At 43.7% G+C, this 12983-nt stretch overlaps 1 protein-coding gene across 8 annotated transcripts in view; it reads right to left on the bottom strand.

Annotated features, from left to right (window-relative positions):
• TENM3 (teneurin transmembrane protein 3) overlaps positions 1-12983 on the bottom strand; it is a 621635-nt gene that overhangs the window by 37072 nt on the left and 571580 nt on the right. For all 8 annotated transcript variants that reach the window (XM_066237373.1, XM_066237376.1, XM_066237374.1 and 5 more), the window contains 3 exons: positions 5563-5795; positions 4291-4445; positions 2649-3523 (listed from right to left, as the gene is read on the bottom strand). In XM_066237373.1, the coding sequence (XP_066093470.1) occupies positions 2649-3523; positions 4291-4445; positions 5563-5795 (1263 nt within the window). The remainder of the gene's footprint in view (positions 1-2648; positions 3524-4290; positions 4446-5562; positions 5796-12983) is intronic.

The following is a 12983-nucleotide window of genomic DNA, read 5'->3' as shown; positions in this document are numbered from 1 at the left end:
TGTGTCATTCATCTGTATTAGTGGAACTAGGATTGTGACTTAATTAGAAACTTCCATTCTTTAGCACAATGCTTGCTCACTATGTTCATAAGACTGGCAGGCTCGTCAGCTCAGCCTCTGCCTGAGCCTCTGTGCTGATTCCCGACCGAGCCCCAAGTTCTGGGGGACGGCTTGTCTCTAGAGAAACGGGTCTTTGTGTGCTATCAGTAAGAAAAGGCAGGACGTAAGTGAGCTGCTGTATGTGCTGTAGGAAGTTCTTGCATCAGATGTAATCCACACGATAAATTTCTGTGAGTGTCAAGTTTGGGGAACAAACAAGGACACATTCAAAAATGGCCCCCAGAGCAGCGCTGGGGCCCTAGACGGTGCCCCCAACTTATTTCTCTACGTTCCCTCTACTCTCCCCTAAAGTGAAACCCTCCCCATGACGCCATCTTTGCCTGAAGATCTTATGATCAGAGATGCCCTCCTGCCCAGTCTCATCTGATGGCCACACTTTTTCTGCACTCTTTTTTTTTTTTTTTTCCTTTTTGGCAATATAGCCTACGATCACTTTGAAAATGGGGCAAAGAAGTGCTTTCCATTAACTTCCAATTTATTCCTTTCCTATTGCGATCCTAAAATTTTAATGCAATTCAGTTGAAAGGTTTGTCCCTCTGACAAAATCATGCTGCTGGGTAACATTCATTTTCTTAAAAGGGAATATGTCAAAAAAGAAAAGTGATTCAAGCTACAGGAAGACGATGCTTTATGTGTAAGATCCACTCCGGAAAAGTGGTACGAGAAATATTTGTATACTGGGTCATTTTTTTCCTACCGACTTTTACTGTAATTTTAGAGGTGTGCTCCTACGGAAAACAGTATTGCTTTGGCATATCATTATAAAAATCACACTGAGGAACTCAGTATTTATGTCGAGGACTACTCTGCATTTGTCAACATGCCATCTCCGTAGATCTAATTTCCCCCTTGCGCTTTGTGTAGTGAACACAAGTAATCGAGATGATTTAACACATGCATTCACTCCAAGTACTTAGGCCTATACACGTACAATGGCTGCCTTTCGTTTCAAAATATGACTGTTCAAATAGCCCAATGCCTGGACCACTATCCTGCACCGTTAGTGGAATCCCCTGACTGGACGATCATGCTTTCTCATACATTTTCAGAGCGACCAGCTATTGCTGATTTGCATTTGGTGGTGAGGTTCTTTTAAGTGTAGTTTAGATTCTCCAGTAACTGATTCTAAAAAGTCAAGCTCTTCTGTTTGATAAGAAGAATAACATGTGTGGGCAAAGGACCTGAGTAGAGTAGACACATCTCCCAAGAGAGCATACAGATGACCAGCAGAGACAGGAAAAGATGCTCACCACCACTCATTATCAGGCAGATGCAAGTTAAAACTCACACCTGTCAGAATGGCTATCGTCAATAAGTCACTCATCAACGAGTGCTGGCAAGGATGTGGAGCGCGCTGCTGGTGGGATTGTAAATTGGTGCAGCCAGTATGCAAAACGCTAGAGAAGTTCCCCAAGAAAATAAAACAAGAACCACCATATGATCCAGCAATTACACTTCTGGGTATTTATCCAAAAATATGTATATATAAATATATTCAAAACACTAATTTGGAAAGGAACATGCAATCCTAGGTTCACGGCAGCATTATTTACAATAGACAGGATACGGAAGCCACCGAAGTGTCCTTCGACAGACACACGGATCAAGATGTGGCACATATATACAATGCAGTCTTACTCAGCCATAAAAAGAACAAAGTCCTGCCATTTGCAACAACAAATGGACCTAGAGGGTACCATGCTAAGTAAATAAGTCTGGCAGAGAAAGACAAATACTGTATGGTTTCACTTATATATGTGGAATCTAAAACACAAAGCAGAAACAAACTTACAGATACACAAAGCAAACTGACGGTGCCTGACTGGAAGGGGATTGGAGGGCTGAGTGAAAAACGGAAAGGGAGTAAGGAGGACTGACTGGACGTTATAAAAATAAGCACATGGCTGTAAAGTACAGCACAGCGGATAGAGTCAATAATATAATAACCATGTACGGCGTCAGATGGGAACTAGAATTCTCAGGATGACCACTTCCTAAGTGATATAAATGTCTAATTACTGTGTTGTACCAGTGAAATGAATATAATATTGCATGTCAACTTTGAGAAAATAAAAGAAAAAGAGTAATATTTAGAGCATTGATGTAATGATCAGGTAAGTTCACTGAAAAATGTTTTTAAACTTAGTGACTGGTTTCAAAATAGTTGGCCTTATCACAAGGGCAACTGTATCCCCAGAGGGTTTATGCCTGAAACGGAAGCTGCAGCCTGTTCTCGAAAGGGACGCTGCTAACACAGGAGGGCTGCGTGAAGGAGTCCGCTCCGCCTCCGGCAGAGGCAGCTGCACCACGGCGCTGACACACTCGGGCATCAGGGCTTCTCACTTTCATGGGTTCCTCCCCGGGCCCTGAGTCTCATTATGTTCATTTTTTTTTCCCCCAGAAAAAAGGAGACAGAATTACAGATGCTCTAGGCCTCCTCAAACCTGGATCCCTTTACGATTCGATTATTATCGTTTGAGCTTAGATCACAGTATTCCACCATCAGCGTGGAACTCTGAGGTACTTACTCAAAGAACGTGGTCCATCCGGTCTCATCGCTCTTGGTGGCCAGCAGGCCACTGTTGCCGTGGTAGGTAAACAGGACCAGTTCCAGTCCTTGAGCGGTCATGCTTTTCAAACAGCCGTTTGTTCCGATGGTCAACCATATCACTTGGTTATCTGGAGACACCACCCGAACCGGCATCCGATTTGGGTCCCGTCTAATTCTCAGGGTGTTGCCGTTGCTGTCCGTCACCGCGGTAATGTCATTGTCGTTGCTGTAGCTAAAGTTGTACAGGTAGTCACCAGTCACCAGACTTACGGTGTACTGGTGAGTGCCATTGATGTCAAAGATGTAGAGCTCTTGATCCGTTGGAGAGGCAACCTCGTAGAAGTTCATCGAGTTCAGTAAAGGCTTATTCTTGGACACGGCCCGAATGCGAATGTTGCCTAGGTCTGCAATATACAGGGTGCCATCCGGAGAAGCCGCGAGGGACGACGGGGCGCTAAGCTTGGCATCTTTGGCATAGCCATCGCCGCTCTGATAACAGTCGCAGTTGGCATCGTTTTTGCAGTCACACTCGGAAGGTATTCCAGCAACCAAGGAGATCTCCCCATCTGTTGTGACCTGCCTGATTCGGTTAATTTTCTTTTCGTCAGTTTCCGTAATGTACAGGACCCCGCTGTAGGATACCGCGATGGCCGTGGCAGACTCCAGGGTGGTCTGCACCGCGTGCTTCCCCACGGAGTACTCCACCCCTGGCACCTGGCAGTGCATGGGCCGGCCGGCAGCGATGCGCACTTGACGGTTCTCGGTGATCTGCAGAACGACGTTGTTATCCAGCACATAGATGGAGTTGTCCATAGGGTTAATGGCTAGGTCAGTGGGCCATTCCAGGCGCACCTTGATAAAAAAGAAACGGTCGGGTTAGTCAGTTACTGCACTGCAGTTAATGCCAGGAGAGTAAATTAGACCATTTGGGGAAATTACCCTTAATTTGATAAACTGTTTTAAAATTGTTTCTTGAATAGGTGCAGTAAAATAAACCGGAACATTTTTGAGTGAAAACAAATGCAGGGGACAGCCTTTTATTCAAAAGTGAAGCTTATTAAAAGATTTGCAAGTTCCAGCCAAATAGCTAATGAACTTCTAGTGAGTTAATAGATATCAGTGAGATATGAATACTTTGTCCCTTTGAGCAGTAATAACCACCAAATGTCACGGCTTTCTATGTTACAAATACATTCACGTTCTATTGTGTTTTCAATGAGGCCAACAGTAAAGTTCCTAATTCTAAATATAAGTTTCTTGGCATTAATCACAGTGGGTTCTTGCTACAACCCAAGGAGCTCATGCAATCAAAAGATTAGAGATTTAAGTGGTTTTGTTCTTTTTGGAATATCTGCCTGCTGCTACTTTCCTGGTATTTCATTACAAATGCTCAGCATTTCTTAGTGATAACTGTTCTGAATCTCACTGAATTAGTCAAGTGTAGAACTACAGAAGAAAATAATATCTTATTAGTTGCTGAGATACATTTAAATGGAACATCTTTGTCACAACCACTGCCACACGATATATGTGGTTTAATATGGTGCCATCACCGTCTACTGACACAGTAAATCAGGTCACTTAAGAAGAAAAACAAATACGTGAGCTTAATAGTTTACCTGGCTGATATGCATGCTCGTGTCACAGGTTAAAGGTCTGGCTGAAGTCAGATCATTAGAGCCCAGGAGAGTCGAGATGATCCCGTTTTGATCAACTTTTCTAATCATGGTTCCATCAACAAAGTAGATTAATCCATTCTTATCAATTGCCATTCCTTGATCCAAGAGAAATGTTACAAGTTTCAAAAAATGATTACTTTGATTAAACTTTTAGGCCCATCACTAAACTCACTCTTTGACCCCAGGTATAACATGGACGATAGGTAGCAGGTAGCACTGTAGGTTGCAAACATATTAGAAAAAAAATGCCAACACAGGCATTTACAATATAAATAAACGTAAAATGTAATAAAGGAATAACCCACGTTGTAAGAAGTCCCATTTTGTTTGTGATTCACATAGGAAGGGACTTGCGTATTAAATATAAAATTATAATGTTCATAGAATGTTGTCTATAAATTATAGAAATAGGTCAAATTCTGTTACACTGAACTTAAGAGTAACTAGTCTATCCCAACAAAAAGAGACCCAAGCCAAGGTTAGTGTTTTGTTGACCTTGTTTCAATGAAATTTGCTATTATGAATAATTCAGTACAATAAATACTTTTCTTTCCAGCCCTGTTCACATAATAGTTGCTGGCGATAATGAAAATAAAGAAAGAAAGCCCTCAACCAAAAAACAGTATAGGGAATGGCATAATACATGAGCAAGGAGTCAGTCCCAACTGGTTTAAAAGCTAGAAACCTTTATCACATAGAATTTTAGCCCGTTACCTTCAGAATTTCCTCACAGCAAGCACCCCCCCCCCCATGGCATAAAAACAAAAGTTTAATAGCTGCAAACGGGGTAAGGGCTAATAAGGTTGCTTAGTGACGGTTTTTAAAGAGGCCCAGGACTCATTCCTGACAAAGGAATTCCAGGACAATGAAAGAATTTGGGCACTTCCTTGACATGTAACAGGATGTGACCTGAATAACATAAAAGTAGCTGCTTTAGTCTTCGAAAAAGCTGGAGAAAAAAAAAAAAGGGTGCGACAATAAAAAAAAAATGCCAAGAACCTAATATTTACTGTAAAATCAACTCAGGATTCTAGCACTTTCACGCCCAACGTCTTTTAAAAACACTTGATGTGAAACAGCTTTTCAGAACACAGCGGAGGGTAAAAACGTGCGACTCAGCATTAAACACAATCAGGCGCTAACGGGATTTTCTCTCCCCCCCCCCTCCCCTTTTAATAAAAAGAGATCCCCTGACTGGTAAAATGTCAGTACCTTTGGGACTCATGAGTGTCGCTTCCACGGCCTTGCCTCCGTCCCCACATCTGGCTTCGTCGAACGGCAGGCACTGCTCCCCTGTCCCCGCAACCACGTCGGCATTTTTCGTCAAGTCCTTTGCCCCCGTGAGTGACTTGGGGCGATAGATCCTGCGGGTGTTCGTGTCCGAAACGTACAGATCCCCCGTGACCGGGTCGGTGGCCAGGTAGTACCGGTGAGCAGGGTTGCTGCTGTAAGAAGGGACCGCGCGTGAGCACCGCGGGAGAGCGCCCCCTAGCGCACACAGCCGACGCAACACCCACCCCACCGTGAGAACCCGCCTGTCCGTGGCAGGACGCCGCCGGAGACTGGACGGTGAACAGCGCGTCATCCGACATTGACCTGAAAGAGAGGCTTACAGGAACTGGCAGCCATCTCTATGCCCTGTGGCTGAGGGTTTAAATATTTATTAACACGGTCATCCTAAAAATAATGAAGGTGATATGCTTCTAACCTGAAACACAGAAGCATGTTCTCTCTCTCTCTCTCTCTCTCTCTCTCTCTCTTTGGTTCAATGCAAAGCCATTTAAGTGCCCTTGAGTGACAGACACAAAGTTGACTCCAGCGGTAGGGTCACTAGCAAACTCTCTGCTAAAGTCCAATATACTTTTGATTTCATTTGCCCCTCTCCACAAGGGTGTCTCGTTTTTCTCCCTACAAAACCCAGTCACACCAAACACCTGCCCCTGAAACGACGTAGCATAATCCAGCAAAGCCACCTGACGCTGTCTTAATGTCTATCCTGAGCTGTGGGGTGAAATGCGAAACTGCGGTCATTCAAGTACAGCAGGCAGGCCCAGCCGGTGGCTTCACGCAGTGCGTCCGAGTGGCGGGCCCATCAGCTTTATTTTTAAAATTTTGTGCATTAGGCTGCTCTAAAACCTTCTTATGAATATGGTGCAGTACAGATCTTTGTTCCTAAAATACAGTGCCTCAGTTTTATAACTATAAAGTAGAGAAAATATATCATATTTTGTGTCCCATTACCTGTAACAAATGAGCAAACCAACATTATGAACAAATGGACACATTATGACAGCTCCCTACAAACACTCAGCGCCACATTCTTAGAATTAATGCAGTTTTGTACCACGTGCAAATAAAGACTGCCTTCTGCAAAATTATTCTAAAAAGAGTTTATAGTGACTTGGTGCCCCCACGAAGATGTCAACAGGCAAGAATCCAACCAGATTCCACAAATCTCCTGCTGGCAACCTTGGTTTTACTGATTCTCACTCTCTCTCCCTACATACATACACACACACACACACACACACACACAAAGAGTTTTATGCTTGTTTCCATTTATTTTATGTGTGACTAAAACAGGGGTCCCCAAACTTTTTACACAGGGGGCCAGTTCACTGTCCTTCAGACTGTTGGAGGGCCAGACTATAAAAAAAAACTATGAACAAATCCCTATGCACACTGCACATATCTTATTTTAAAGTAAAAAAACAAAATGAGAATACAATATTTAAAATAAAAAACAAATAAATTTAAATCAACAAACTGACCAGTATTTCAATGGGAACTATGCTCCTCTCACTGACCACCAATGAAAGAGGTGCCCCTTCCGGAAGTGCGGCGGGGGCCGGATAAATGGCCTCAGGGGGCCGCATGTGGCCCGCGGGCCATGGTTTGGGGACCCCTGATCTAAAATATGTGGTATAAATCTAACTATATGAAAATGTTTACCCTAAATAATGGTGCAGTAATTTTCTCATTACTAGCTAGGTTCTCCCTGCTCTGCCTTTGAAGTGGTGAATACACATATTTTATCACTCCTGTCAGATTCCACTGTTGGCCCTGGCCGGGTGGTTCAGTGGACAGAGCATCCTCTCAGTATGCCGAGGTCTCAGGTTTGACCCCCTGGTCAGGGCACATACAAGAAGGGCATGACTAAATGGAACTAAGCGAACAATGAGTTAATGCCTCTCTCTCTCTCTCTCTGTCTCAGATCAATGTAAAAAAAAAAGATTCCATTATTAAAATAACAGGGCCTTCTTTTCCCCAGCGGTTCTCACTTTGTGGAGGGCACTGCGGACCACACACGAGTCTGCAGAGGCCTGCGGGGCCCCAGAGCTGTGATGCCGGTACACAGAGAAATCCTGGGAGCTTGAAGGCCTGGACACCTTCTGTGTTGAGCCCCTCTTTCCTGCCTTCAACAACTTTTAAGGACCAGAGACCGATGAGAGCAAGAGGCCTTGCGTGTGTCAACAAGTGTGGGAGGGCGAAAGCATGAAACAGGAAAGGAGGAACTCATAGACAGATGCGAGTCATCTGAAACACAGACATTTCAGAACTTCTGGGCTGCATTGCAGGATCAACTTGCCATGCTCTGTGTTATCGGATCATTCTTCTAAGTTGACGCCTGAATTTTAAATGCAGCAAGACATACTGTGCTCCTTAATGTGGTAGCTTATTACCCCACAATGAAGTGAAAAGCCACATAGCAATATAAACATTCAAAACAACTTTAAAGAGGATTTTTTCTTCCCTTCGCTGTAGAAACAGTCTGATATTGACAGACTTGTTCTTTCTGGTACCTGCAGCTGGTGGCAGAGCTGCAGCTCAATCAAGCTGCGTCTGTGCTCAAAGGCATGACATTGGAGAGATCCGCCAGCCTTCCCCAGCATCCTGACTGCTCACGAATTATGAATCATTGCATAGTTTGTTGTGAATGCCACACACACACACGCGCGCGCACACACATTTATTTTCTCATCAGTTGTATATTTATGAGCATGACTTCTAGATCAGACTGCTTGGGTTGGAATCCTCATTTCGTCACTAACTGTGTGACCTTGGCCCAGTTATCTAGTGTCAGCTCCCTTGTAGGCAAAGGTGATGGTAGTCCCTATTCCACAGGCTGCTCAGAGGGTTACGCGGACTCATACATGTGAAATCCTTAGAACAGGCCCAGCACATAATTCAGAAAGCGTTAGCTATTCTTGTATTTGTTTCTGTCCCAGCTCCTTGTACATTGCACTGCAGCTTTTGCTTTGTAATACTATTCAGTGTAGCAGTGCAATACTCACTGTTAACAGGATAAAAGATAGTTTGCCTTTGGAAAATATTTTTTTTAATTTTAATTTTTCCTTAAGTGAGAAGTGGAGAGGCAGAGAGACAGACTTCCACATGTGGCCCAACCAAGATCCACCTGGCAAGCCCCCCATGGTGCAATGCTCTGTCCATCTGGGGCCGTTGCTCTGTTGCTCAGCAACTGAGCTATTTTAGTGCCTGGGGCAGAGGCCATGGAGCCATCCTCTGTGACCAGGGCCAACTTGCTCCAACTGAGCTGTTGGCTGTGGGAGGGGAAGAGAGAGATAGAAGGGAGAAAGGGAAGGGTGGAGAAGCAGATGATGCTTCTCCTGTGTGCCCTGACTGGGAATCAAACCCAGGACTTCCACATATTGGGCCGACACTCTACCACTGAGCCAACCAGCCAGGACCTGCCTCCTAAAATCTTAATGAGGAAAAAATAATGGTGTAAACTTGGGTAGCTCAAATTAGCATCCTTAGTCCTGCTGTTAAAAGAACAGAAAGTGCTGAGACAACTCAGAGCCTTTCTAAAACGTCTACCACTTTGCTTGGTCTGATGATGCAAAGTAGTGATGATAAGGATAAATGCATAAACGCATACTTTTTTAGGATGTCTCTCATTTTGAGAAAAAAAAACACACAGTGGATTTTCAGCTGCCTGCTTGAATGGCAGTAGCACACTCTTTAGCTACGGGGACAGGAGCTTTCCTGGTGCAAAAGCCACGGACACACATCCAAGTCACCAGCTGCGCCTTTCCTGCCATGAGCTTTATTCTAGTGGGTCAGGAATAAGAGCAAGTCCAATGTGGGGCTGCTGCTTGCTCTCTCCCAGCTAGAAGCATCTCCTTCTTTGAAGACAGACATTTCTAAATCAAGCGACCAACATCAATGGTTTTAAAAATGTCTGCCAATGGAAACTCTAACTTTGCACAGCTCTGCTTGTCCAGGAGAACAAGCATAAAGGGGCACATGACCCCGGAGCAGAGAAGCAGCCCCCACAGGACTAATTCCCCTGCTGGGCGGCCACCGCACACCGCCAAAGCGCTACTTCTTGACGTCGGGCTCCCCAGAAAGAGAGAGGGATGGTTGTGAAGTCCCGAGAGGGAAACCGTGGGCTTGGACATGTCCTGCCGACAGACTGGGGGCAGAGCGGCTCTGAGCTTATCTGCGAGGGGCCTGGGACTCAGGGACACTGCCGTGCAGCACGGGGCGTGCTGACAGGGCGAGTAGTTCCCGCCCTCCACTCCCGGGAAAGCCAAAGCCTGGACAGGTCGGGTGCGCATACAGAGGGGCGCTGGGCTCCAGAGCGCTCACCGGACAGGCCGGCGTCTCTCTGACTAGCAGGGGGAGTAGCGCGACCTGCCTGGGTGGCTGACAGATTCTCATTTCAGAAAGGTTGAAAACAACATTAAGATTTTTGACTAAGAGAAGCAAAGTCAAGGACACTGAGGTCCAGCAAAGACCCTTTGCTGTCCTGCACCCTGATTCTTAACTCGTTCCGAATTGCCTAGGTCATCCCCATCAGCTAGTGACACGGTTGCATTCTATCAGCCCCAGGTCCAGTGGTAAACACCTACTAGAGATGCTCATTTATTTTGTCATGATCAACCTTTTTAGACTAGAGAAATATTAGCAAAAAACAAGCTATACAATAGACAGCTCTTTTACCTTTTTAGTTGGGAATTGTGGATAGCCTTTAGAACAGAGAACATTTGAAGAAGCATAAATTATGTTTCTATAGAGAGGTAAACGATTTTCTGCCTGCCCAAAGACTTGAGATTATTGAAAGCAGGGCTTTGAGGTGTGATAGTTCCGTGCCTGCTTGATTTTTTTTTTTTAAACATTAAGTCAATAAAAAGTGCTGAATCAAGTTTTCATAATTTGTATCTAAACTTTAATTGATTCAGATTCACAGTTCTGTGACTGCCACTTCCTTTGATCTTTTAATTGGTAATATAAAATCCACAAAGTTGATTTTTAGTCCAACATGTTTAAAATGCCCCTTGGCAAATATTAATTAATTTAAGTTCCTTTATTTTGGAATTTTTAAGAATTGGAATAGGGACGAGCAAAGATTTACTATCTACAATAACGGTGGGTTAGCAAACGAATACTGTAACCATCACAGGGAGAAATTCTAGCATCTCGAGGAGAAACTTATTTTTTAAGCATTTCAGAAGCTTCCGCTTATATGAAAAACTTAACATCTTGATTGAGTAGAATTTATAACTATCCATTAAAGTATAGCTAGGGACTTTTATTTGATATAATACCCTGGCAGCGCTTACCAACTTTGGTATGACAGAATATTCTGAATTAAAAAAAAAATAAGACTGTGTTTTTATATTTAACATTTTTATTAATTAGTTCCTCCATTAGTCCAATTAATGAGACTGTTGATAACATGTGAAACATTGTAAGAGGACCAGAAGCGTGTATTTTTATATTTCATTTCATCATTAACAACTGACTATACCATTCATTTTTATGAATATTGACACATTTTCCAAGTTCTCTTTCTTCCTATCCTATCCCTTACTCATAAGCCTTTCATGACTTATGTGCTGGCCAGGAAAGTGGAGGTCAAAGCAAGCCAGGAAGGATCCTGTCAGCTAGAAAAAAAAAAAAAAACCCAAAAAGATCTAGGTAGGCCAATGGGAAGAAGCATCTGAAAATAATTTTAATTTTTAAAGCTTAATTAAGAAGCTCCCATGAGCTCAAATATCTTGGTTTTGATTAATCAATTAAGCAAATGGAATCTCTCTTTTTGTCCAGTCATCTGATGACTTAGGCTCAAAAACCTTGGCTATTTTCTTTTTTATTTATTTTTTTTTTTTTTTTTTTTTTTTTTTACAGAGACAGAGAGAGAGAGTCAGAGAGAGGGATAGATAGGGTCAGACAGACAGGAACAAAGAGAGATGAGAAGCATCAATTATCAGTTTTTTGTTGCAACACCTTAGTTGATCATTGATTGCTTTCTCATATGTGCCTTGACCATGGGGCTACAGCAGACCGAGTAACCCCTTGCTCGAGCCAGTGACCTTGGGTCCAAGCTAGTGAGCTTCGCTCAAACCAGATGAGCCTGCGCTCAAGCTGGCGACCTTGGGGTCTCGAACCTGGATCCTCCGCATCCCAATCTGACTCTCTATCCACTGCGCCACCACCTGGTCAGGCAACCTTGGCTATTTTCTATGTCTCCCTATTCCTTGTCACCTGCCACAGAGTGTCTGTTCACTGGCTTTCTTTCTCTGGTTGATTTTCTTCGTTGACAGACAGCCATACTGTTTTAGGCTCCTAGCCTCTTCTAACCCATCATCAAGCCATCCTGAACTCTGATACCAGATTAATTTTCCTAAAAGGCTACTCTGCGAACGCCGCCATCTTGCTCAAGATGAGGAAATGATTCCCCACTGTGTCTGTTAGCCTATGAGAGAAGAGCAGCTCCTTAGAGCACTCAGGGACCTCAGCACGATGGCCCTTACCTGCCTCTCTACCTGAATCCTTTGTCATCACCAACGTGAGTCCCCTGCTCAAATTCAGGTGGGCCCAAGCCCTCTCAGAACATGCCTTGCTCCTCTCTTCCCCAGACCCCAGGACATTTACTTGCTCTTTATTCTTGCTTCCTGACCCCCACCCCCTTTCCTTTTGGTTTTTCCACTGAGGCAGACTTTTTTTTTTTTTTTTTTACCTACCTCAAATATCAACCCTTTGAGGAAGCTCTTCCTCACCACACTTCCATCTCCCAGTTAACCTCTTCCTATCCCTGCCCCTTGAATTACTTTCCGAGCATAACCTTTGGATGTGATTAAGTGCCAAAGAATGATAATGACGATGTTTATTCTGTGACGTAAATATCTTGTCCTCCCTAGGAGACTGTGTTCTGAGAGACCTCGTCCTCTACTACCATTTCTCCAAGTGCCTAGTTAGCAACCAGTTAACATTCATGTCATGGAGATGAACACCAATATCGAACCCAAAGGGTGCATTTTACATGCATGCCACATAAAGGAAATGCAGGAGCACAAATACAGCCAGATAATGTACAGAGGAGAAAGTCTAGGAGGATCATGAGAGAAGGACTCCAGTGTGTATCACTGCCAAAAGCCACGAGCTAGTGCGTAATGAGCTCATTTCATAAAGCATTGTTAATAATAATGTAGCTCTAACCACAACATAGATTTCTTTTTTTTCCCAAAAAAGAGATTAAAGTGCTAATTAACTTGTCAAGTGATTATGAAATGAATCTAGTATTTTAAATAACCAGGGAACCATCCCATAGAAACCTAGCTATTTGGACACATAACAACCAGCTATGGCACCGTGGAAGAAATACC

This window comes from Saccopteryx bilineata, chromosome 6 (assembly GCF_036850765.1).
Source record: "Saccopteryx bilineata isolate mSacBil1 chromosome 6, mSacBil1_pri_phased_curated, whole genome shotgun sequence".
In the NCBI taxonomy this organism is placed as follows: domain Eukaryota; kingdom Metazoa; phylum Chordata; class Mammalia; order Chiroptera; family Emballonuridae; genus Saccopteryx; species Saccopteryx bilineata.
The sequence above is the reverse complement of the archived record's forward strand: the minus strand, read 5'-3'. Positions and strand labels throughout refer to the sequence as shown.